Source organism: Heterodontus francisci, chromosome 8 (genome assembly GCF_036365525.1).
Source record: "Heterodontus francisci isolate sHetFra1 chromosome 8, sHetFra1.hap1, whole genome shotgun sequence".
In the NCBI taxonomy this organism is placed as follows: Eukaryota; Metazoa; Chordata; class Chondrichthyes; order Heterodontiformes; family Heterodontidae; genus Heterodontus; species Heterodontus francisci.
In genome coordinates, this window is record NC_090378.1 from 99,950,151 (window position 1) to 99,977,827 (window position 27,677).

The 27,677-nt window shown below is 41.4% G+C and overlaps 1 protein-coding gene across 3 annotated transcripts in view; it reads left to right on the forward strand.

Annotated features, from left to right (window-relative positions):
• acbd6 (acyl-CoA binding domain containing 6) overlaps positions 1-27,677 on the forward strand; it is a 261,449-nt gene that overhangs the window by 17,041 nt on the left and 216,731 nt on the right. For all 3 annotated transcript variants that reach the window (XM_068037834.1, XM_068037835.1, XM_068037833.1), the window contains exons 2-3: positions 10,018-10,082; positions 10,981-11,077. In XM_068037834.1, the coding sequence (XP_067893935.1) occupies positions 10,018-10,082; positions 10,981-11,077 (162 nt within the window). The remainder of the gene's footprint in view (positions 1-10,017; positions 10,083-10,980; positions 11,078-27,677) is intronic.

Consider the following 27,677-nt stretch of genomic DNA (forward strand, 5'->3'; position numbering starts at 1 on the left):
TAACCTGGCGTGTTCCCCGAGGAAGATGACGTTATGCGATGACGTCGTCTGCGCATGCGCAAACTGGTCCTGGCAATCCGGACCGCAGCGCATGCGCAGAGGGCCCGAGACCGTGTGCGCATGTGCGCACCGCGGCGCATTCCGATGACGTAGCGTTGTCATCAATCACTTTGTTTTCTAAATGTCCAGCTACTCCTGGATACTAGCATTTCCCGATGACAGATGTTAGGCTAACTGGCCTGTAGGTTCCTGCTTTCTGCTTCCCTCTTTTCTTAAAGAGAAGTGTTATATTTGCGGTTTTACAATCTGCTGGGACCTTTTCTGGATCTAGGGAATTTTGGAAGATTACAACTAATGCATCCACAATCTCTGTAGCTACTTCTTTTAAGACCCTAGGTCCAGGGAACTTGTCAGTCTATAGTCCCATTAGTTCCCCAGTACTTTTTCTCTGGTGATATTGATTTGTTTTAAGTAACTCGCTCCCTTTTGCCTTTTGATTTTCTACGACTCTTGAGATGCTTTTGTGTCTTCTACTCTGAAGCCAGATACTACTGTGTGGGTGAAGGCTTGCCCCGATACCCAAAAATGCCTCAAGAGTTGGATGTCTTGTTCAAACGAACGATCTTTATTATGAGCATGCAAGGGAAGTCCTACTCTCACGAATGATCGTAGGGTTTCTACCAGTGCAATGCCTGAGCATTCAACTTATACAGTTACGGGAGCTTTACTTGACAAGCTGTTTCTTTAATGACATCAAATTCCCATCTTACTCTCTTCCCTGATCTCATCTTTGCTTGATCATATTATTCACCTCGTCAACCTCTTGATTAGATTATTCATTTGGTTCTCTGTGTCTCACAGACAAGCTTTTCTCAAGTTTTAGCATCAAGGGCAATTAGGGATGGGCAATAATTGCTGGCCTAGCGACACCCACATCCCATGAATGAATAAAAAAAAATCTTTGGTATTACACCAAGTATCCCATGATCCCCATATGCCAGCTTACCCTTACAGACCCCACTTTTGGCCCTTGGCCAGTGCCTGGCCCAAAGTAGCCATTACCCTAGAATCCTCTGCCTTTCGAATAATCTGGGGATCTTACCGGTTTTGATGAGCTTCAGATCCTTCCATAGCATTCTCTTATGACCTCATCTGTGTCCTAGTGACCAGGCTTAGTCTGGGATTGATACTTTGTATTGTGCTACATAAATTACAACAATTTTAATCAAGCCTGCAGTACTCCCAGGGTAGACCATCTCAGTCTTCCCTTTTGGCCCTTGGCTACTGGCAAGATGGACAACTAATGCTGAGTTCTTCATCCTCCATCACTATTGGCCAGAGAGGCGGTTAGATTTGCACAGTTACATTTTCTAAATTATGTCTGACATCTCAATTTAGGTGCCAGGGTACAACGCAAGTCTGATAGCAATTGCCCCGCCAGCAGTACATGGGAAGCAATTCTAATCTAGGGGTGAACGTCCACCCTAATACCCCAGTCCCAAACCGTCTCCCACCACGATTCGTCCTCCAGTTCGGCTTCGATATCTTCTCCCAGTTGTTTGATCTCCTGTTGGATTTGGTGATGCTGCTTCATTGCTGTCTGGGCCTCATCCCTCACCATCAGTAGATGTTCCAGCAGTTTAGGGATTCGCTTCCCCTTGGGAAGCAGGTATCTCAACAAGTCCTCCGTTAGGTTGTTGGTTATATTCATCCGCTCCCTATGGGGAGGCTCTATGTGAGTTATCGCCGAACGTCCGATTGTCGTTGGGGCCCGGGGGTGGAAGCAGAAACTTGAGTTGATCACTGGACAGTGTACTGGTATTGAGGCTCGCTGGTGGTCACGCAGTATTCCCATTCTCCATGGTATGCCACCTGTGTCGGTTCATGGCGGGCACTGGAAATTTCAAGGGTACAGTTTAGGGTGATATTAAAACCATGCACGATTCTCGTCCCGACCCTATGGGAGGTGGACAGATAACATTATTCCCTACACCCAGCCAGCGAGATCCCGCAAGGAGGGAATCTCCCTGGGTTGTGTATTTGGGTACGAGGTAGTACTTCGGCCAATTGCAGTCTCGCATGATCCCTGAATTCTTTACCCCGAGAAGGGTTTGGATGCCCCTGGTTCTTTAGTGTTTTGCTAGCATGTTGGTTAAATTCAAATATAACTTAAAATTCCATTTAAACATTGCTTTGCTCAATATGATTTAGAAGTCAGCAGCTCATTATAGCTAACAGCCGTTAAGTCATTAATAAATACCGACTGGCTCTACACAATTGTTCTAGCAATTGAATCAGTGAATCTGGCTGTGCAGTTCAGCCACGAAGCTAGCCAATGTGCTTATGTACAGTTAATCGAGACCAACAATCCCTCTTGTTCAGGATACAAATAATTAACAGATTACCCAAAATGGGACCCTGCAGTCAACATTCACGTTGGTTAGACAATTTAATAACAAATAACTTGAATAGAACTTAATCCAACAAGTAACTGCATACAGATAGAATAGGGGTTATGAAGTTAGAACTACAGTGGGTGATACTGATGCTAGATTTATGCATGACTGCTTTAAGTATAAAGAGAACCTTCATTGCCATGCTTTGCAACTTCAGCCACTGCTGTTGTCCATTCCCAACGGCATACTAGTTTGTTAACTCTGTCATTTAATGTTCCATGCGCCAGTTCGCAATTGGCATCGCTCAATTTCTTAAAGAACAGGCCTTGTTGGGTCCCCCAGTCAGTCGACCTGGTTCCTTCCGCGCTTGTGGTTGCCAGACATATCAGCAGTACTGCGGTTTTCATGATCCCGTAAAGAGAGAACATAGTGGATGCCATTTGTCACCGGTTAGTCCTTATTCTTTGTGTTTCAACGATCCCAATTCTCCCTTCTTCAAATGTCTTGCAACAACTATCATTAGAAACTAAAGGAAAAAGATAAACTCTCACAAGCAGACAAACTCCAAGAGGTTATGCAGCAGCCTTTCGCAGTCAATCTTTGATGAGTATTCTGAACTAGCTGATATGCGTCCCCGTTCATCCCCTTTTCTGAGGCCCATAGCCCGAGCTACCCAAGTCTTCATTTAGCCCCAGGTGCCTCGAGCCATTCTCCCTTCCTCTGGTAGGGCTGAGTAAATCTTGCTCCTGCTCAGCTTCACTACACCTCTGCTTCAACAATTTCTCGTCTGCCTCCCTCTTTTCCCTTGCCCTTAATATATCTGCACAATATGCCTTCAGGAACTCCACTTGCCTGGCCCACCGAGTTGTCTCTTCTATATCTCTGGGTTGTTACTCCTCTCGTTTATCCCTTTCTTTCTGTAATTTACTCTCTGTCCTGTCAACTATGGCACACCTATCTTCCTTCTCTTTCCTTAATTTACTGAATTCTAACTCTGACTGTCTACGCTTTTCCTCCTGCTGCTAACACTTAGCCTGATACACCAATAGCCAGACTGCTTTAATTTATCTGTCTTTACATGTGGACCCCTGCATCTACTGGTCTGCCTCAGCGACAGGGTCATCCCAAATCTGTAAAACCCGGACCCAGCCTATAAATTTCACTACCACCAAACAAAGTAAGTTAGAAAGCAATGTTTTCTTCTAACTTAAACACTCCTCTATCGTAGCTTCTTCTTTTAACTTACACCAATTTAATATAACTTCATTCAGACGCTTCGCACACATTTACATTTACCATTCAACAATGTCTGAACACGCAAAGAGACCAAACACCAACATAGACTTGCACTCAAACACACACACACAAGTTTTTCTTCTTTTGTACTTTCAACAGCATTTTCGACTACTGTGGTACTTCCAATGTAATTTCTACCAATCGTTTCCTGAAATTTGTTTCTGGACTCGCTGTTAATTTGTTTCTGCTTTTGGAAATGTTTGTGGACGGCACAAGGGCGACACAGTGACGCAGTGGTTAGCACCGCAGCCTCACAGCTCCAGCGACCCGGATTCGATTCTGGGTACTGCCTGTGCGGAGTTTGCAAGTTCTCCCTTTGACCGCGTGGGTTTTCACCGGGTGCTCCGGTTTCCTCCCACATGTCAAAGCCTTGCAGGTTGATAGGTAAATTGGCCATTATAAATTGCCCCTAGTATAGGTAGGTGGTAGGGGAATTGAGGGAAGGTGGGATGTGAGAGGGAATATGGGATTAATGTAAGGTTAGTATAAATGGGTGGTTGATGGTCGGCACAGACTCGGTGGGCCGAAGGGCCTGTTTCAGTGCTGTATCTCTAAATAAATAAATAAAATTAAAAATTTAAAAAAAACTCACTGGCAGAGTCCCATTTAAGAATTGATTCTGATCCTAATTGCCTTATCTTTCAGACCTTTCTTTTGGCCCTTCCGCCAGGCTCTTTGTACTTCTGGGGGGTGGGGGGAGGTCATTAAATTTCCACCCATCCTTTTTTCATTTTACTGGTCAAATTCTCATCTGCTGTAAAACTTGCAAGGGACCCTCTGGTCCCCAATCTAGACATTCTGTGCTATTGGTTATTCTGTCAGAGTGTGGTCTTTCCGAGCGGCATTGACCTGTGGGATACCCTTTAAATCCCCTGGCTGGTATTGAGTTGCGGGATGCCCTTTACATCCCCTATATGGACCTACAGGATACCCTTTAAATACTCTGCTCAGCTGGACCTTGTGTGAAGCTCTGCTTTGCGGTCTCTCTCAGTGCAATCTCCTGCGTAGTAACAGTCTTCAGCATACCTCTAAATCCCCTGCGCGGCTTCACCTACTATGTGGCTCTGTGTTGCGGCTTTCTCAGCGCAGCTCTCTGCCCAGTTCTCTCAACTCGCGACCACTACCCTGGCGCGCGCTTTATTGCTCGGCACTCGAGTCTCCAGGCGTTGGTTCTTTGATACCCACTTAAAGTACCAGTCCCGCGACTGTGAGGTAGACCTTTCTGAACTACGGGTGGTAAGATAAAAGGTACTCACCCCTTGATTGGTCTCCTCGCTGTCACGGTCCCGATGTGGTGTATCCTGCCGAGTACGCCAGGGCTTGCCCCAGTACCCAAAAACGCCTCGAGTCGGATGCCTTGTTCAAACGAGCGATCTTTATTGAGCATGCAAGGAGAAGTCCTACTCTCATGAATGATCGTAGGGATTCTACCAGTACAATATTTGAGAAGTCAGTTTATACAGTTACAGGAGGTTTACTTGACAAGCTGTTTCTTTAATTACATCATCTTCCCATCTTACTCTCTTTCCCTGATCTCATCTTTCCTTGATCATATTATTCACCATGTCAATCTCTTGATTAGGTTATTCATGTGATTCCCTATGTCTTCCCTGTGACCTCGTCTACCTCTTGATTAGATTATTCATTTGGTTCTCTGTGTCTCACAGACAAGCTTTTCTCAAGTTTTAGCATCTTTGGCTTTACGCCAAGTATCCCATGATCCCTATACGCCAGGCCTTCTCTTACACTATATCCTTGTTCAAAGTCTCTGCCATTTCCTTGTTTCCCATTATTAATTCCCCAGTCACATCCTCTCAGGGACCAATGCTTATTTAGCTACTCTCTTCCTTTTTAAATATTTCCAGAAGCTTTTACTGTTTGTTTTTTATATTTCTTGCTAGTTTACTCCCATACTCTAATTTCTTTTTTTTCAGTCATCCTCTGCTGGTTTCTAAAATTTTCGCAATCTTCTGGCCTACCACCAATCTTCACAGCATTGTCCACTTTTTCTTTCAACTTGACACCATCCTTAACTTCCTTAGTTAGCCACGGGTGGTGCATCCTTATAGAGCCTTTCTTTCTCAATGGAATATATCTTTGTTGAGGGTTATGAATTAACTCCTTAAATGTCTGCCACTGCTTCTCTACCACCTTGCCTTTTAACGTTTAAACAGGTAAACCTCTGTCCAGGTATAACCTCCCAGGGATGAATTTAAAGTCCAGGGACAGGTGTAAATGGGTAAACTAAAAGTATGAATAGATAAACTCCAATGGCGGGGAGCGGTAAAAACACAAGGGGCAGGTATAAATAGATAAACTCCAGTGATAGGTATAAATGAGGTAAATCAGGGACATGAACAAAAGGAAAAACCCCAGTGACAGGTCAACATCAGAATGGCTGTAAACAGGGCTATGCCACAGCGACAAGTAAGAATCAACAGATTTTAGTCTCAGTATCGGTATAAACCACAGGAATGAGTATAAATGTCGATCTGATCTGTTTGTGGGTGTAAATAAGTAGAAACCCTACTACTGTCCTTATACTTGGTGTAAGATTTGATTAGGAGTAACAAAGTGCTCAAAAGAGTTTGAGAGTCACAAGTGGTTTAGTTTAAAGGTTTAAAGTGATTTATTGAGAAGTGACAGTTCAAATACAACGCATAAATCAGAAAAGATGGATTAAATATATGACCTGTGACTGGTGAGAAGGTTTACCGGTCACAGATCGGACGGATAGAGTGGCCTGGTCTCTGCTGCCTGCTGTAATGATCTCTTCCTTGCCTTTTTCCCTTCGTTTGTGCTTTTTCCTTCTTGACTACCCGATTATATTGTTTAATTTTAGGGTTTGGTAAGTATCCCATACCAATCACTCGTCCAATTACATTTTCTCACATGATAGTCCAATTGACAGAGGACAGTTACCCAAAGTATACCCCTCCTATTCTAGCCCCTAGCCTATGAGGTCACCCTTATGCTTATCTCTTGCTGGGAGATCTTGTTAACCTTACACAGGTAGTTTGTTTAGATATGGGGCATGAGATCTCACCTTATCAGCGCAGGAATGTCTTAAACAAAGGCCTGTGCTTAGGGTTATGTCCTTGGCAGAGGTAACAGGCCTATGCTGTCCTGTGTCTGTGTAAGCTGTGGCAGGCTACTGTAGAATCTTTCTTAATAAGAGAGAACTATTTCTGTTATATTCAATTGATTTCTTAACATTTTATAAGGTCAATAGACAGCCATTTCTTAGATTGGGTAACCGATTTTAATACGTGACTGTAAATCTGTACTTGGCTTAAACCTGTTGACTGTTATTTCTTGAAAGTGCAAGTACACATGGCTGGCAGTTGGGTATGTTATTGTATCAGTATACTGAGTATAAACAGATTTGATCCCCTCTGTTTACTTCTCTATGTATTACTGCACACAGTGCACAGGGTCAAACTAGTGTAGATAAATCTCTGACCATATGAAGAGTAGTATTCCAGGTGAAAGTACGAATAAAAAATCATAATCATTTATGGTGTGGGAAGTTAGAGCTGACTAATGAAACCTCCAGGATCTACTGCCAGACGCAGCAAAATTGGTAAACATTTTTTGTTGCATAAATAAACGTCATTCTTGAGCAAAGCAAGATATATTCAAACACTTTCCAAAAACCATTTGCGTATTCTAAAAGTCAGTTTCAAGACATGCTGAGGTACGTGGTTAGCATTGATACATTCTATTTGTGAATTGAGCTGCATTGTTAGTCATAGAGTCGAGCAGCATAGAAACAGGCCCTTCTGCCCACCGCGTCCACGCCGACCATAATGCCCATCTATACTAATCTATATATCTATATCCTGTTGTAACCTTAGTGTTGTTTAAAACACTGGTAATCGTTCAACTACTGGCTACAGAATTCACCTGTCTGTAGATTGACTATAGGTGCTTAATATAAATCTGTAACAGGAGGGTTGTTATCACTGAAACTGTCAAAAGAGAACTTGTCAGTCAATGACCCTGTCCCCTTCTCGAAGATCTCAGACAGGAGTCGTCAGTCAGTCTGCTTACTCCTCTGACTGCCGTCTATTTGATTTGTGCCAAGGTGGTCTGGGAATTTTCCTCTCAACCATCCTGAAACAAAAGCAGTGATGGCTGCAACTCTTGTAATTGCATTGGATTAAACAGCATTTGTCAATATTCAATTTTTGGCAATGACCTAGATGTTTTTGATTCAATATAATAGCCCCTGGGTTGATTAAACAATTGACATTTTGACAGCCATTGTGTGAGCCTTACGATCTTGCACTTTACTGCGTCCTGAGCTGGCTGCTTGCCTGTTTGAGCTAGTGTCTTAGCTTTTTCCATAGTTGGGGGCATGTGAATTTTTCATGTTTAAAATCCGTTTGAATGATGGAAAAACAACCAACAGTACAATTATACAGATTTTGCCGTCCCATATTTAATATATGCCTGGAGCTACATCATAACACTAAGGTGATTTTCCAGTGATTGCAGGTTGTCACTGATGATGATAGTGGTAGGAGCAGTTTGAGATGATCATAGAATCTAACATGACAGAAGGAGGCCATTTGGCTGCTTGTGCAGACTCTTTGAAAGAGCTGTCCAATTAGTCCCACTCCCTTGCTCTTTCCCCATAACCCTACAAATTTTACTTTTTCAAGTATGTATCCAATTCCCTTTTGACTGTATTTACTATTGAGTATCTGCTTCCAATAATACCTTTTCAGGCAGTTCATTTCAGATCACAACATTTTGCTGCATTGAAAAAAAACTCCATCTCCCATCTGGTTCTTTTACCAGTTATCTTAGATCTGTCTTTTCTGCCAATCCTCTTGCCAGTGGAAACAGTTTCTCTCTATTTACTCTATCAAAACACCTCAAAATTTTGAACACCTCTATTAAATGTCCCCTTAACCTTCTCTGCTCTAAGGAGAAAAATCAACTTCTCCAGTCTTTACATACTGAAGTCCTTCATCCCTGGTACCATGATGAATTAAGAGTACTGTCCAAGAATTACATGACAAGATTTAAAGTGTAATTTTTGCTTAGTAAATATATAATATTTCTGATTTCAAGACCCTTACATGGTCAGTGCCTAACCAGCTGCTGCACTCAAATCCTGTATTAAAAAAAAAAATTGGAAAAAAAAACCTCTTAATTGAACCATTACTTCAAAGGCTTCTCTTTCAGCTCTGCAAGTTTACCCAGGAACTGCTGCAGCAGACTCTTAGATCAGCTAACTTAGCACAGGCCTGAGCCAGGGCTTTGTAATGGTTTTGGCTCTGCTGGGTTAGAGCACGGAATATTGTCCAAGATTTCCTCTCCTGAGCACTGCCCAGTGACCCAAATTGGAAATGCACGTGCACATGTCCGGGCTTAGCTGTGAGGCCCCAGCTGGTCAGATGGACTGCCAGCACTTACTGTTACGGTTCACACCTGAGTGACAGCCATGTACTTCACCCATCATCAAAAGAATCTTACCCCAGCAAGGAACTAGCACAGTCAAGAGGGAAGGAGACAGTTGACAATGCCAAAAAAGAAATATTTTGATCCAGGAATGCAACTCCTGTGAAGAGCTGACAGTTTTAGATTGGGTAGCATTTTTTTGCTCACCCCACGTTGGTGATGAACTGGGTTATGATGTGATCAAGTGACGTCGAATGCTGTCATTCAGAAGAGTGTGACAAAGAGAAGAGGAAGGAATCTGTAATATATAGTGAGGAAAATTATAGAACACCTGGGTAATTCTGTACATAGATCCTATACATAAAGCTCTACTTTGTGAGTGGAATAAATTGTGCAGAAGGAAAAGTACTTCCAATCCTTGCAGCTGAATAATTGTGAGCTCCACTGTGACAAGGCTACATTTGTAGTATATTGGAAACATTTATTAAATACAGAGCAGGATTATAGTGATAAATCAAAGATGAGAGTATGATTGCACATTCCGAAGCTCTAAAAGGCAGGAATTTTAGGTTGCATCTTTGGAATTGTCAATTTTTTTTCATACACTTGCACTTCACTTTAAACTAGGTTTGTGACATCAGCAGGCAGTGACCATTGTTGTATTGTCCATTGATTTAAAAGGCTTAAACATGCTCTTTTAACTTTTGAACCCAAACAGTTGAAATGGGATGAAAATCTCTTCTGTCTTTTGCTGGGGATGGTCTAAAGAATAAAAACAATTTCAAACTGAAAATAAAAAATCCAACCCATTTCCTGTCACGTTGCACCATTTCAGTGAGGTTTGTCATAACTGACTTGTTTCTGTTGCACTTGTCAATAGTTTCCAACATTATTCTTGTACTTTATTTTCTAGGTCAAATTTGGGAAATGCAATGTCCCAAAGCCTGGATTCTTTGACTTTGAAGGCAAACAGAAATGGTAAGTGGTTTAAAAAAATTGAAGTTTTTTTAAATGTAAGTGTTAAATATAAGTGTGTACATATACTTTGAGAGAGAACTGAATATGAGTAGGATGGAGTCCAGTCAGGGATTCGGTTAAAAACCATAAAAGGAACATTCCAACAGATTGCTACGCCTCAAGATTGGGTAACTGCCTTTCATTCCACCTTGATATTGGTTTGGGTTGTAAGATACTTATTTCGATTTTACAATTGAAGAGGTGAAAATTGTCATTATTTTTTGCACGTGGACATTTGCTGTTATGCTTGTCCAATAAGGAACTGTCAGGTGCTGGAAACTTGGGCTGATTTTTCACTATTTCTGCATCCTATTTTCTTGCTTGCTCAAGCTTGAGGGCCAGTGTTCAAGAGGGATCAGCTGCTGTTTTCTGTCTCTTTTAATTTGAAGAGAGGTATTATTGAAACCTGTCTACTTTGATTGAGGACAGAATCCTCACAACATTTAAGAAGTATTTAGATGACCACTTGAAACGCCATAGCATACAGGGCTACGGGCCAAGTGCAGGAATATGGGATTAGAATAGTTGGGTCGACACGATGGGCCGACGGGCCTGTTTCTGTGCTGTATAACACTCTGACTCTAATTGGGCTCATTTGCAATGCCTGTTACAGTCAAATAGTCTATTATCTCACTGATGAAGCTTGCATATCTAGGATGGTTACTATTGGCGTTTGGGTGGGGTGCCTATAAATCTGTACCCCACCTTGAGATACTGCCTTTGGAAGAGGAGGGGTCAAAATTTGGAGTGGGAATAAAAGTTGTGCCCCGCAGTATGTCTCATGAGGCAAGCCAAATCTGAACGTTTTTGCTTTCCTTTAATTATCTTTAACTTAAAATAGTTTCTTGTTTACTGATAGGGAAGCATGGAAGGCGATGGGTGATATGACTGCACAACAGGCTATGCAGGAATATGTTGCAGCTGTGAAGAAATTGGACCCAGAGTGGAGTCCTAAGGTAATGTTACAGGGTGGGCTGCACAATTCTACATCTCTAAGTTGCGAGGTTTGGAAATAAGCACATTTTCTATCATTTGCTGCCTTCTTTCTCAGATCCTTTCTTCATTATATTTTCGCTCCCTCCTATCCTACATGATCAGTTGTCATCCTTTCCTTAGATGTCTTACGTTTTTCTCTTGAGCTTCTTCTTGTAGCATAGTTCAAATACCTGCCTGGCCAAGTGAGAAATTCAAGGAGTTGTATTTTATATTCAAGAAGTAAGGATTAAAAAACAAGGAAAATGCACTGTGTAATAATGTGTGGACACGTAATAGGTTTAAAATAACTGGTTAATCCCTCTGCTACCAAACTCGATAAAGGGATTTCATACCAGTGCATTATGCATCAGTACACAGTTATTGTGCAATGTGATATCCAGGTCATTGTGCTGTGGTGCAAATTTATTAGCATACTCAGGAGTGTCAGTACACTGACACACCTTGTGTTTTCTCTGCGTTTGGGTATGTGGCAGAAGGACATATTAAGCACAGAAAATACCCCTCTCCTTCGAAAGGAGGAAGCAAAATGTGGAGGTTAACCACACCATATTTGTGTATCACTTGGCTGCTGACTTAACAGAGGCATAGGCAGAGCCATGGGAACAGCATATCTAGCTATGGTTGCTAACCTCTCCACCACTGGGGGTTTTTCTGGGTCTGTTGTGGACTAATTGATAAAGATTGATTGTATCACACGACCACCAGGATGGTAGAAGGCGAACTAGGTAGACCTTGGCCGCCTTTCGCTGAGCAATTCCTATGTACTCAGCACCTCTCACTGTTTAATCTTTTGACGCATCTGTCCTAAGAAGTGGATTCACTTCAGGAGTTCCTCAGGAGAGTGTCCTAGGACCAACCATCTTCAGCTGCTTCATCAATGACTTTCCTTCCATCATAAGGTAAGAAGTGAGGATGTTTGTGGATGATTGCACAGTGTTCAGTACCATTTGCGACTCCTCAGATAGTGAAGCAGTCTGTGCTTGCATGCACAGACCTGGACAACATTCAGGCTTGGGCTGATAAGTGGCAAGTAACATTTGCACCACTCTCTTCCTCAAAAGGTGGTGGAAGCAGAGTCTTTGAATATTTTTAAGACTGGTAGATTGATTCCTGATAAGCAAGGGGCTGAAAGGTTATTGGGGGCAGACGGGAATGTGGAGTTGAGGTTACAATCAGATCAGCCATGATCTTATTTAATGGCAGAGCAGGCTCGAGGGGCCTAGTGGCCTACTCCTCCGAATTCGTATGTTCGTATGTTCACGCAAGTGCCAGGCAGTAGCCATCTCCAACAAGAGCAAATCTAACCATCCGCCCCCTTGACATTCAGTGGCATTACCATGGTTAAATTTTCCGCCATCAATATCTGGGAGATCACCATTGATCAAAAACTTAATTGGACCAGCCATAAATACTGTGGCTACTAGAGCAGGTCAGAGGCTGGGTTTTCTGTGGTGAGTGAGTCACCACCTGACCCGTCAAAGCCTGTCCACCATCTACAAGACACAAGTCAGGACTGTGATGGAATACTCTCCACTTGCCTGGATGAGTGCAGCTCCAACAACATGCAAAAAGCTCAACACCATCCAGGACAAAGCAACCCTCTTGATGGGCACCCACCCCTTTTCCACCTTAAACATTCACTCCCTTCATTACCGATGCACAGTGGCAGCCATATGTACCATCTACAAGATGCACTGCAGCAAATCTTTGACAGCATGTCCCAAACCCGCGACCTCTAACATCTAGAAGGACAAGGGCAGCAGGTGCACAGCAACACTGCAATATCCAGCCTCCTGTCAGTTCCTCTCCAAGCCACACACCATCCTGACTTGGAAGTATATTGCTGTTCCTTCATTGTTGCTGGGCCAGATTCCTGGAACTCCTTACCTAACAGTACTGTGGACTTATCCCACATGGACTGCATCGGTGCAAGAAGGTGTCTCACCATTACCTTCTCAAGGGCAATTAGGAATGGGTAATAAATGCTGACCATGCCAGTGATGTCCACATCCTGTAATGTTCCTGTGAGGCTCCTTAGGGTATTTTACTATATTAAAAGTGCTATATAAATACAAGTAGTTGTTGTAACAATCTGTGTGTTTAGATCATAGAGTCGTACAGCATAGAAACAGGCCCTTCGGCCCACCGTGTCCATGCCGACCATAATGCCTATCTATACTAATCCCATCTGCCTGCATTAATTCCATATTCCTCAATGCCTTGCTCATTCAAGTACCTGTCCAGATGCCTCTTAAATGTCGTTAATGTTCTTGCCTCCACCACCTCCTCTGGCAGCTCATTCCAGATACCCATTATTCTTTGTGTGAAAAATTTACCCCTTTGATCCCCTTTAAACCACCTCCCTCTCACCTTAAATCTATGCCCTTTAGTTTTAGTCACCCCTACCATGGGAAACAGACTCTGGCTATCTACCCTATCTATGCCTCTCATAATTTTATATGCCTCTCATAATTTTATATACCTCTATCATGTCCCCTCTCAGGGAATGTTTGTTGTGAAAAATTCTACAGTGCTAAATGTAAAGATGAATGCAGTAGGCCAGTGGATACAAAACAGCTTGCTAACCTCCCAGCAACCTTTAGGCAAACCCAGTGAAGCCCAGTTTATCTTGTTATATGTTAATAAACTTCTGAAAAGAAAAAGAAGGAACTTGCACGTGTATATATAGTGTATTTAAGGGTCTCTGGACGTTCCAAATTGCTTTCACATTTCAGGACTTTTTGACTTGTTTCCACAGAAAGGAAGTGGAAATGAGTTGCTTTTAAATGTTGGGTTTTAAAACAAACTTTGACTCAGTTTGAAAAGGGACTGCTGCAGTAGGTCTCTAAAATGCTACTGATCTAAGCTTAGCTGATTCCTTATAGTTTGTAAATAATCAGTTCATTAGCTTGTCTTGACGGTTGATAAATAACATGCAACCTATAGCGATGAAAAGTTTCTGATCCTTTCTAGCTCTGAGCAGAGAGAGATAAGATAGAGACAAGACACAGTCACTCTAGCCCAGCAAAGCCTGGAACTTTAGTCAGATTTAATACGGAAAGCTGGGAGTGCAAGTTTTGGCCAAGGTAGGAAAGAGAATGCAGGAGGGCAGTAGGATTTATTTTGCTTCCATCAAGAAAGGTACCCCATTGAAGTGGAAAGTATAATTTCAATATTTTTTATTACTATTATAAAGCAAGTATACTGATTGTAACTGGGCTGACAAGTCCCTGGGTCCTGATGGACTTCATCCTAGTGTCTTAAAAAGAGATGGCTAATGAGGAAGTATATGCGTTGGTGTTAATTTTTCAAAATTCGCTAGATCCTTGGTAAGGTTCCATCAGACTGAAAAGTAGCAAATATAACCCCTCTATTCAAGAAGGTGGGGAGGCAGAAAACAGATAACTATAGGCCATCTGTCTGTCGTGGGGAAGGTGTGAGAATCGATCATTAAGGAGGTTGTAGCTGGGCACTTAGAAAAACCCAAGGTAATCAGGAAGTCAGCATGGTTTTGTGAAAGGGAAATCATGTTGAACCAATTTTTTGGAGTTCTTTGAAGGAGTGACATGTGCTGTGGATAAAGGGGAGCCCGTTGATGTACTGTACTTGGATTTCCAGAAGGCATTTGACAAGATGCCACATAAAAGGTTATTGTGCAAAGTAGGAGCTCATGGTGTAGGGCGTAATATAATAGCATGGATAGAAGATTGTCTGGCTGGCAGAAAACAGAGAGTGCATAAATGGGTCCTTTTCTGATTGGCAGGATGTGACGAGTGGACTCCCGCAGGGGTCTGTGTGGGGCCTCAATTTTTTACAATTTATATCAATGACTTAGATGAGGGGAGCGATGGTATGGTCGCTAAATTTGCAGATAGCACAAAGATAGGTGGGAACGTATATTGTGAAGAGGACATAAGGAGGTTGCAGACCTATTTTGACAGGTTAAGCGAGTGTGCAAAAATCTGGCAGATGGAGTATAATGTGGTAAAATGTGAAGTTGTTCACTTTGGCAGGAAGAATAAAAAAGCAGAGTATTACTTAAACGGAGAACGACTGCAGAATTCTGAAGTGCAGAGGGATCTAAGTGTTCTAGTGCATGAGTCACAAAAAATTAGTATGCAGGTACAGCAGTTGATAAAGAAGACTAATAGAATGCTATCCTTTATTATGAGAGGAATTGAAAATAAAAGTAAGGATGTTATGCTTCAGTTATACAGTGCATTGGTGAGACCACATCTTGAATACTGTGTGCAGCTTTGATCATCTTATTTAAGGAAGGATGTAAATGCGTTGGAGGCAGTTCAGTGGAGGTTTACTAGATTGATACCTGGAATGAACGGGTTGTCTTATGAGGAAAGGTTGGACTGACTGTGCTTGTTTTCACTGGAGTTTAGAAGCGTGAGGGGAGACTTCATTGAAGCATATAAGATCCTGAACAGTCTAGACAAGGTGGATGTGGAGAGGATGTTTCCTCTTGTGGGTGAGTCCAGAACTAGGGGGTACTGTTTTTAAAATTAGGGCTTGCCCTTTTAGCACAGAGTTGAGAATTTTTTTCTCTGAGGGTTGTGCGACTTTGGAACTCTGCCTCAGAAGGTGGTGGATGCAGGATAATTAAATATTTTAAAGGTGGGGGTAGATAGATTCTTGTTCAGCAGGAGAATCAAAGATTATCGGGGTAGATGGGAGTGTGGAATTCGAGACGCAGACAGATCAGCCATGATATTGAATGGCGGAGCAGACTCGAGGGGCCGAATGGCCTACTTCTGTTCCTAATTTGTTTGTTTGTAATCCTGTTGCTTCTTGTGAAATAAAGGAGATTAAAGATTTGTATCTGGATTCATTTTTCCAAGTGTTTTCTTGATCTGCCTTCAAAGAAATTGAAGAAGCAGCTGTGTGGAAGACATGAATATCCAATAACGACTTAGATTTATATAATGCCTTTAAGGTCGTAAAACATCCCAAGGCAATTCACAGGAGCATTATCAAACAAAGTTGACATCCAGAAAGACATGAATATCCAGTTTAGATCAGAAATGGATATGTTGTTGCACAGCACCTGGGTTACTTTGTAACGTGATTATGTTTTAAAAACTGATTTATTGAGATGTTTAAGATGGAGTCAGAGAAGTCAGGGACCTCACATTAACTCTGCTTAAAGATAAGACCGAAATCTTGGTTACCAGGACAACAGAGAACATAAATCAACAACCTTTTTTTGAAAAACAGGTTGCAGGTCTATAACACCTGAAGAGCAATAGGTTTCATCCTCCCAGTCTATAGGATCGTAAACAACGAGTCAGTGATTCTGAGGATGCAAATGTGTATGGCAGCTGCTAATGCCTGGAAACAATGAAAAGCCTGGGTGGCACTGCTGAAGCCACACTTGTGGACTTTACACATTGGAAAAGGACAATAGGCTTTTGACTTGTGATTCCACATAAAGTTAACAGATTTTCTGAAGGCATACAGGCAGTAAGAAAGGAAACCAGTGGTTGCAGCCTCAGAGCAGACTATAAGAAAGGAATACAACCAGCAGTGTCAGCCTCAAGGGAGAGAAAGAGGGAACACCTGCCCTCAGTGAAAGGCTGCAAAAACTTGAAGCTGTTTTGAAAGTTGAAGTTTGCGGAGAAGGAAAAGACCAACCAGGTCACTAGGGATCACCTTATTCACGTATGTCCAGGTCAGAAGTGCTCAGAGAAGTGAGTGAAGAGGACATTGACTTTGAGAAAGGTCTGGGAGATCCAACCCATTGCAACTGGGAGGAGTTTGGGACTTCTCGCCACAAAGATTTCGCCATCAAAGAGGCCTTTGTTACATATAAGTGTGATCTGAGGTTTTCAAGTGCTTTAATAAGTAAAGAAAATATGTTTCTTTGTAATTTGGGGTATTAGCCACCTACCAAGTATTATTTAGTTAATGGGGATTTCTTTTAGGTTAGTTGTTATAATGGAGTTAAAACATAAAATCTTGTTGTGTAAGTCTTTAAATTTTAATGTTAACAGTCTAACCTGAGGTCATAACAAATTGGGGGCTTGAGTCTGGAATACAAACCCAGAGGCTGTAAAATGTGTACAGTGCAATTTGCTAGAGTTCAAACAGACAAGATTTCACAATTATTTTTACTATACTCATAAGGGAAAGTCAGCATGTCTACTTTTAATGCTCAAGCCTTTGTGGGAGAGAAGATTTGACTCTTCATGATGTAACATGGTTAACAGTGGATATGCTAATGGCTGTAGCAGGAGAAGTGGGGGTTAGTTTGAAATCAACAGATAAAAAGGCAGAAATGATTGAGGTGTTGGCTCAGCATTTTAACCTTGAGGAAGAAAAGGGTGATCCTGGTAGATCTCAGATTGAGTAAACTAGAATTCAATTTCAAAGGGAAAAGGAAAGAGAAAGGTACAGACAATTTCAACTTGAACTGAGAAAATTTGAACTCGAAAGAGAAAGGGAAGAGAAAGAAAAGGAAATAGAGTAACGAAAACAAAGCAAAGCCAGGAAATTTGAACTGGACAAGGAAGAGGTTAGATTACATGGACAGGGAGTGACAGGAGGGTTTCATGATTAATCTGATTTTAACTCCTGGTTTTGATTTGGCAAGGAATAATCGTTTAGTGCCTAAATTCAGTGTGAAAGGAGTTGAAATGTACTTGGTGTCCTTTGAAAAAATTGCTACGACGTTGAAATAACTGAAAGAAAGTTGGACAATCCTATGCAATTTGTGTTATTGTGAAAAGCATTAGAGTTACATTCAACACTTTTGGAGGAACAGTCAATAGATTATGAAGTGGTTAAAACTACAGTTCTCAATGCGTATGAGTTGGTACCAAAGACTTGCAGGCAAAAATTTAGGAATTTAAGAAAGAAACAGGGCTAGATATTTATGGAATTTGCTAGAGCGAAGGAAATAATATTTGATCGTTGGTATCAGTCCAGAGGATTATTTAAACGGAGAACGACTGCAGAACTCCAAGGTGCAGAGGGATCTAGATGTTCTAGTGCATGAGTCACAAAAAGTTAGTATACAGGTACAGCAAATAATAAAGAAGGCTAATGGAATGCTATCCTTTATTACGAGAGGAATTGAAAATAAAAGTAAGGATGTTATGCTTCAGTTATACAGGGCAATGGTGAGACCACATCTTGAATACTGTGTGCAGTTTTGGTCTCATTTAAGGAAGGATGTAAGTGCGTTGGAGGAGGTTCAGAGGAGGTTTACTAGATTGATACCTGGAATAAATGGGTTGTCTTATGAGGGAAAGTTGGATAGACTGGATTTGTTTTCACTGGAGTTTAGAAGAGTGAAGGGTATAAGATCCTGAATGGTGTTGACAAGGTGGATGTGGAAAAGATGTTTCCTCTTGTGGGTGAGTCCAGAACTATGGGGCGCACTGTTTTAAAATTAGGGGTCACCCTTTTAGGACAGATGAGGAGAATGTTTTTCTCTGAAGGTTGTGCGACTTTGGAACTCTGTTCCTCAGAAGGTGGTGGATGCAGGGTCATAGAAAAGTTTAAAGGTGGGGGTTGATCGATTCTTGTTCAGCAAGGGAATCAAAGGTTATCGGGGTAGATGGGAGTGTGGAATTCGAGACGCAAACAGATCAGCCATGATATTGAATGGTGGAGCAGGCTAGAGGGACCAAATGGCCTACTTCTGCTCCTAATTTGTATGTTTGTATTGATCAAGACCTTTGAAAGTCTTAAGACAGTAATCCTAATGGAAGAATTTAAAAATAGTATTCCTTCAGGATTAAGGTCCACCTGGAAGAACAGAAAGTTAATAAAATAAGAAATGCCGCAGAAATGGCGCATGATTACGAATTGACCCACATAAGCATTAGTTCCAGGCCCCAGTTTGGAAACGTTCAGAGGAGTTGGAAGGATAGGAGGGTGAAGAGATTTGTTTTTGGTGAGACGGTAAAGGAGAACATACAGGTAACCCTTAGAGTGGTTTTTAAAAAAAAGCTAGTCAGGAGACTAGGGTTGAGTCAAAAGCACCAGTGTGTTATTTTTGTAATAATAGAGGACATATAAAATCAATGCTGTAAGTTGAAAGGCAAGCCTGTATGGTAGATTTACCGAAAGCCTGTCTTGAAAAGGATGCCCAAATAGGTGACGCTGTTGACAAGCTAAAGGCTTTGATGATGTTTGCTAGTGAGCAGAAATGTGCTCCCCTGCGTGCTAATGAATTAAGTCAGGTCATTGAAGGTTATAAAAGTTTTGTGTCCAGGGTATGGTGTCCCCTTATTTGTCAGATGAAGCAGGCAAGCTGATAGTGCTGCTTAGAGATACAGGGCAATTCAGTCGTTAATGGTAGCAAAGGATGTAGATTTTTTTTCCCCCTAATAATGTTGTGAATACGAAAGTCATGGTGCGGGGCATTGAGCGGGGTTATTTATCCGTTCCATTGAATAAAGTTGATTTGCAATATGATTTAGTCATTGTTCTGGTAACAGTGGAAATTGAGGGGTGAATTTGTTGCTAGGGAATGATTGAGTTGGGAATAAGGTATTAGCATCTCCTGTAGTTTTGGAAAAGCCAGTTGAGGTTGCTGAAACTTAAGTGTTACAGGGGGAAATTCCTGGAATATTCCCAGATTGTATAGTAACAAGATCCCAGGCTCATAAGATTAAACAAGATGAGAAGGATTCAGTTGTTGTGGAGAACAATGCAGGTGTTTGGTTGACTGAAACTTTTTTCAAGGATTTGGATGGGCGTGTTGGTGGAAAAGGTTCCAAGGCTAGCAATGGTGAATTGTTTAACAGATCGTTTTTGATTGAGGCCCAACTGGCAGACCCTGACTTAACTTTGTCTCAAGTGGTGAGTTCTGAACCAGAAGATAAAAAGGTTCCTGGGTATTATTATTATTAAGAATGACATTCTAATGAGAGAGTGGAGAACTCCCCAGAGGCCCATTGATGAGGATTGGGCTATAGTTCATCAGGGTACTGCAGTAAGGTTTTGAAAATTTCCCATAAGATCCCAGTATTGAAAGACATAGGCCAGGATAAGACAGCATTTTATTGGCCAGGTTTGCATAAGGATGTGGTTGAATATAGCAGAACTTGCCATACAGGTCAGGAAGTTGGGAAGCCATAACCTTTGATTAAGCCAGCCCCATTGATACTGATACCCGCTTTTGATGAAGTGTTTAGTAGGGTTCTTGTGGTTTGTGTCGGACCCTTACCCACAACTAAGTCAAGTCGTAAGTTTCTCCTAACCATCATGGATTTGTCCATTAGGTTTCTGGAGGCATTACCTTTGAAAACGATCACAGCGAAAGTTGTGATTGAGGAGTTGATCCAAACTTTCACTAGCTATGGATTGTCAAAAGAAATTCAGACAGACCAGGAGTCTATTTTCATGTTGGGATATTTGGGAGTGAGACAGCTCAAATGGTCCACTTATCTGCAGTCACAAGGTGCTTTGGAAAGGTATTACTAAACATAAAAAGGTATGATAAAGGCTTATTGTTTTGAGTATCATTATGATTCGGATAAGAGGATATCATTTTTATTATTTTCCACCAGGGACACACCAAATGAGTCCACTGGTTTCAGTCCATTTGAATTGGCCTATGGGCATGAGGCTAGGGGTCCTCTCAAACTCATTAAGGAGAGACTTTTAGCACAGGAAGAGGAAATTACCCTCTTAGATTATGTGTCAGAGTTTCGAGAGAGACTCACAAAAGTATATGCGATAGCCAAAGAACATCTCAAAATTTCTCAGCAAGTGATGAGAACCCAAGTGGGGATAGAACAGTTAAGACATGCAATTTGTAGCGTGGAGTCAAGGTGTTAGTTTTGTTGCCATTGCCTGGGAAACCATTGAAAGCTAGGTTCAGTGGATCTTGCTTCATTAAGAGGAAACTTAGTGAGGTAAACTTTCTGTTTCGCACCCCAGAAAGACGGAAAAGTCAAAGGGTATGTCGCTTGAATATGTCGAAAAGGTACTATGACCGTGAACCTTGTCAGCCAGTAAATGCATGCCAAATGACAGAAGAGGAGGTTATGGGTAGTGTTATTTTTTAATGAACTGGATGAAGAGGCAGAGACAGAACTCTCAGGTTGAGCTCCCTGCGGTGAAACTGGCAAACACAAGAGTTTTAGAAAGTTTAGATACAGCTCTACACTATTTCTCTGAACAGCATAAAAGGGACATAGCTGAACTGTTAAAAGAATTTCAAGCAGTATATACAGATATGCCAGGTCAAACTCTTCTGGCTATTCGTGGGGTTGATGTAGGGACAAATTAATCCATTAAACAGAACCCTATCCTGATAAATTGGCTCAGGTCAGCGAGGAGGTTCAATATATGCTGAAGAATTATATAATTGAACCTAGTCAAAGTAGCTGGAGCTCTCCTGTGATGCTAGCACCAAAACCAGATGGTTCCAAAAAATTTTGTATTAATTTATGGGAAAGTCAATGTGGTAACTAAAACAGACTTTTATCCAATACCACGACTTGTGTATTGTATTGACAGAGTAGGGAATTCAGTCTTTATCAGCAGGATTGACTTGCTGAAAGGTTATTGGCAAGTCCCCTTGACTGCCCAAGCTAAAGAAATCTGGGCCTTCGTGACCCCAGATGGCCTATGTCAGTGTAGGTTCATGCCGTTTGGTATGAAAAATGCACCGGTCACGTTTCAAAGGTTGACTAACTATGTGATTGCTGGACAATTGTGTTGTGTGCCTGGATGATCTGTTGGTCTACAGTGACACTTGTGTTACACTCAAGTGAGGAGGGGTCGAAGGGCTTCCCTCTTTTCCTTCTCCTTGTTTGACCACAACAGGTTTAACTCTTTCTGAAAGTGGATGTACTAGCCAATTCAGTAGGTGTTTGATTACTTACTTGCTATGATCATAACAAGAACTAATTGGACAGGTTTTGTTGAGTTAACAAAGGAAGAGGTTAACTTTATTGTACCTAAACTAAACTTAAAAAAATAATAAACATGTCAACTTTCACTCTCACGCACACACACAAATAGGTTACAGAGTAGGGAAAAGTAGATTGGTTGAGTTAGAGGGCTTTAAAAGGTATACAGTCTGTGAAGTTTGGTGATTCAGCTGGCTTCTAGCTGAATTCAGTGGTCCTGAGGTTTTTAGTTTGAAGAGGTTTATGACTAGTTCGGTGAGTCTTGTGGAAATAGCAAGGCGGATGATTTCCTACAACAGGGTATCTGATTGTAGTCGGAGTATGCAAAGGTGGTCAGTCAACAAACAGGATTTGAAAGCTTTCGAGCTGGAATGGACAGAGAGAAAGGGGGGTGGGGGGGGGGTGGTGAGACCCTCACTTAGGGTCTGCTCATGTCAGAGTCCAGTTGCTTCTGCTCTGCTGCAGAGAAAACACCAGCTTAAAACCACAGATGGGGAGGGGCTTGTCACATGACAGTCACTCTGATTCAAACTAGCATTTAGCAGTTTTTCTTCTTGCTGAGAGAACAGGTAGTTCCTTTAAACTTCCTGGGTCTTGGTTCTTACTGAGAAATCAGCAGACATTTTGTCTCTCACCTCACAGTCCTTTGCAATGTAGGATACAGTATTGCAAACCCGGTGATCATCTTAAGCTGAAAGGATGACTTTCAAATTCAGATCTCCAGGTAGTAGATTAAAGAAAATTATCAGTCAACAAAGCACATTGGCGTAACACTTGGGCGGATCATGTTGAACACTTAAAGGCTCTGTTCGACAGGTTAGAGAAAGCCAATTTGGTAGTAAACTTAGTGAAGAGCAAGTTCACCAAGGCTAAGGTCACCTATTTAGGGCATATAGTGGGTCAAATGTTGCTTCGGGAAGTTAAAGTTCAGGTGATGATAGACTTTCCAGTCCCCATTACAAAAGGTAGATATTACAATTCCTAGGGATGTTTGGGTGCTACCGGAAGTTCATTTCTAACTTCAGTAGTAACTCCACTGACAATTTTATTAAAAAAAGGCATGAAGATCCAGTGGACAGAATCCTGTCAAATGGTGTTTCAAAAGTTAAGGGCCATTTTAATAAATGAACCCATTCTAGCAGCACCAAATTTTGGCAAGCCCTTTTAAAGTAGCTGTTGATGCCAGTGATGTAGGAGTAGGAGCAGTATTACTCCAGGATAATGTTACTGTTGTGGAGAAAATAAATAACTTGTCTCAAGTCCACGGGATTGTCCCTCTCTGTTTGACCGCAACAGGGTTTATTTCTTTTAAACAGTGGATATGCTTACCATTCAGTGAGTGTTTACCCCTTTTATATGCTTTGATCATAAAAGAACCAATCGGACAGGTTTTCTTGAGTTTAAACAAGAAAAAGGTTAGTTTATTGTACTTAAAACTAAAACCGATCTAATTGAAAGAATAAACTGTGCTCCAACAATTTTAAGGAAAATTTTTTCATCCAGAGGGTGGTTGGAATCTGGAACGCACTGCCTGAAGAGGTGGTAGAGGCAGGAACCCTCACAACATTTAAGAAGTATTTAGATGAGCACTTGAAATGCCATAGCATACAAGGCTACAGGCTAAGTGCTGGAAAATGGGATAAGAATAAATAGGTGCTTGATGACCGGCACAGACACGATGGGCCGAAGGGCCTGTTTCTGTGCTCTATAACTCTATGACACACACACACGAGAATCTCACGCACAAATGAGAATCTGTATGGAGTAGAATAGATTGGTTGGATTAGAGTCTGGAACAATAAAAAGGGTATACAGTCTATGGTGTCTGGTAATTCAGTTGTCCTCCGGATGAACTCGGTGATCCCGAAGTTTCTGGCTGGCAGATGTGTTGCTAATGGTTTTCTTCCTGGGGTTTTTGTCTGCAGCAGTGATAGACTTGGATGGTCGCGGCCAGCAGGCAGGGTTCGAACTTGCAAGGTTGCTTAGAGCGAGAGAGAGCGATCCCACTTGGATCCTTCATACTGGTCAGTCTCTGGTGCTTGTCTGTCTGTAGAGAGAAAGAGCAGCTAGTTTCACACAGATGGAGAGTCTGTCACCTGATGGCCCTGTGTATTCTCTCTTTTGCAACTTAATTAGATCAGGTCTAAGAATTCCAATCTCTCTCAGGGTCCCATTGTTTCAGTGATTACTCTTTGGTCCGTCTCCACCAGTGTTAATGTTCCAAGATTGCCTTTAATGTCTTGTTAATTAAGGCAAGGCAGGTATCCCATTCAAAATTTTCAGGCCATTATTCTGGTTGGAGAATTACCAGACCTACGATACATTGGAATGTAGGGTTTTTAGATGCAAATTGTGGTGGCTATTTTAGCTGTCAGCAGTCATCTTTTGTCAATTCTTTGTCTCCTTTAAAAAAAAAAGTTTAATTCAGGTTTCTAACTTATGGAAAAAAAAAATCATTCGGCATAGCATTGTTCATGACAATGATACTGGAATCGAATGACCAGTCAGTTTTTCTAGAAATCTCAATAATTACCAGAAGAAGTACTTCACTATTGCAAAGGAGGCTTTAGGTCTCATTGGCTCTTTAACATTTTGAGGTATACGCCTGACCAAACTAACGGGTCTTTTGTTTTGATATCTCATCTGAAAGACAGCAGCTCTGACAATGCAGCAGTCTCTCAGTATTATACAGAAGAGACAACCTGGATTATGTGCTCAAATTCTGGAGTGGAGCTCAAACCCACAAACTGTTGAGTGCTATTTCTGGAACTGTTATGTCTAAAATGAAAATCAGATAGTGATTTATTCCAGATTATTATAAACCTCGACAAAAAGCTTTATTATCGGGTAGATGCTTTGAAAAGGTTTCTTAAGATATATGCCCGCATCTCATAAACTAGCACCTGGATTGGAACCTGCATTTTTTAGTTAGTTTTATAATTTACTAATTATTCCTGTTAATATCTGAAGATGTGTTTTAAGAGCACATCATGCACTGCAAATTGAACCGTTAGGAACTTTGATCAATGTATATTTTCGACAGCAATTGTAATCACAGCATTTTTTGCTTGCTGTTTGTTGGAATGAATTGTGTTTGCAGATACATTTTTATTAAAGTAGCTTTGTAATTTTTTGGATGGTGTTAAATCCTTCTGTCACCTCTTCTTAAAGGTCTCATGTGACACCTGGTTCCCTTTGGCAGAGTGACTAACCTATCTGCTTCCAGGCCTTTCCCAGTGCTGCTATTCACACGAGGAAGTGATAGTAGACTGGAAATGACTGCTCCTCTGATATTGCCCAGACTGTAAGGAGGCACCAAGCAGAGGCCAGGTGCCTCCACACAGCAACACAACTTGAAGTCAGAAATTGAGCACAGAAGAAGTTGTATTTTGCATCAGTGATCCATGGAGGTGTGCTGTGTAGTTTGGCTGTGTGGACTCTACGAGTCTGCTTTGTACTGAGTAGCATCTTATTGTGTTCGTCTGCTTATTTTCCGCCTTAGAACATCAGTTTTTAGGGCAATGAATCAGAGTTTTATAGCACAGAAGGAGGCCATTTGACCTGTCATATCTGTGTGACTGTGAAAGAGCTGTCCAATTTCGTCTCACACCCCAGCAACTCCCCCTTAGCCCTATAAATTTATCCTCTTCAAGTACATCTTCAATTGCCTTTTAAAAGGTGCTATGGAAACTGATTCCAGCAGCTTTTCAGGTGGTGTGTTCCAGATCTTAACAACCCTCTGTGTGAAGAAAGTTCCCCTCATTTCCTCACTCACTCTTTTTGCCAATTATTTTAAATTACCACCTCTGGTTACCAATTCACTTTCCAGAGGAAACCGTTTCTTCCTACTTGCTCCAGCAAAACCTCTCATAATTTTGAATACCTCAATTAGATCTCTCTTTAACTTTCTTTATTCTAAGGAGAACAATCCCAGCTGCTTCAATCACTCTACATTGCTGAACACCCTCATTCCTGGTATCCTGATAAACCTGTACCTTTTCAGGGCCTTGACATCCTTTCAAAAGTGTGGTGGCCAGGACTGGTGATATTCCAGCTGTGGCTTAACCAGTGATTTGTGAATGTGAAATGCACTCCCAGGTCCCTCTGCTTTTGCATATCCCTCAAAATAGTACTATTTAGATTATACTACCTCTCCAGGCTGTTTCTCCCAAAGTTCATCACTTCATACTTAATTGCATGAAATTGCATCTGCCATGTGTCTGCCCAGTCTGTCTATTTCTTCCTGAAGTCTACTACTGTCGTGCTTGTTATTTACTACGTTCCCAAGTTTTGTATCTTCCGTAAACTTCAAAATTGCATTCCTTATAACTAAGTCCAGTCATTTATATAAAATAAGAAAAGCAATGGATCTAATACTGACCCCTGGACCCTATTGCATACTTCTTTCCAGTCAGAAAAACATCCGTTCACCGCCACCCTGTCTACCTCCTATCCCTTAGCCAATTTCCTACCAAAGTTCCCACCATTCCTCTAATACCATGTGTTTCTATTTTCTGAATAAGTCTGTTATAAGGTACTTTATCAAATGTCTTTTGAAAATCTATCTATACATCTACTGCACTACCTTCATCAACCCTCTCTGTTACTTAATCGAGAAACTCAATCTGGTTAGTCAGACACTATTTGCCTGTAACAAATCCTGCTGGCTTTCCCTTATTAACCCGTACTTCTCTAAGTGAGAATTAATTTTGTCCTTGACAATGGTCTCTAGTCGTTATTTTACCACTGATATTAGACTGATTGGCCGATAGTTTCATCTTATTTGAATATGGGTGTAACATTTGCAATGTTCTGAACCTTTCCAGTTGATTGAAAGATCGTGGTCAGAGCTTCTGCTATCTCCATCCTTGTTTCCTTCACCAATGTAGAATGTATCCCATCTGGAACGGGTGACTTGCAAAGTACTCATTCAGTACTTCAGTGATTCCCTCTGCCTCCACAAGAAGATTTCCTTTTTTTGTCCCACCGTTCCTGTCATTATCTTTTTACTTTTTATATGTTTATAAATTTTTTTGGGTTCCCTTTTATGTTACTTGCTAATCTTTTCTAATACTCTTTGTCCTTTATATTCTTTCTTCAATTTCTTCCAGCACTTTCTGTATTCTGCCTGGTTTTTGATTGTATTCTGTAGCTGACATTTTTCACAAACCTCCTCTTTCTGTTTTATTTTAACCTCTATTTCCTTGGTCATCTAGGGAGCTCCATCTTTCCTCATTGTGGGAATGCACTTGGATTGCACCTGATCTGTCTCCGCCTTGAGGGCCTGCCATTGCTCATTTACTGTTTTTCTGGTCAAATTTTTTTTCTAGTCCACTTGAACTGGATCCCTTCTCATATCACTGAAATAGACTCTCTTCCAGTTGCGTATTTTCATTCTTGATTTTGCTTTGTCCCTTTTCACAACTACTTTGCAGGTGCCAGTGCGAGGTTACATCAGCAAATCAATTGAGTTCAATTTCCAGATGCCATTGTTTCTGAAACAATGAACTGAAATCCCAGTTCTTTTCCCTTTACTATCTGTAATCAGTGTATTTTTGACAAAGAAGATGTGTGTTTCTTAGCCCCAATTTGAATAACCAGTAGCCTGCTTTTTGTGGGTTTATATAAAGAGGATTATTTTTATTCACATTCATCACTCACTCACCACTCTCTCTCTCAC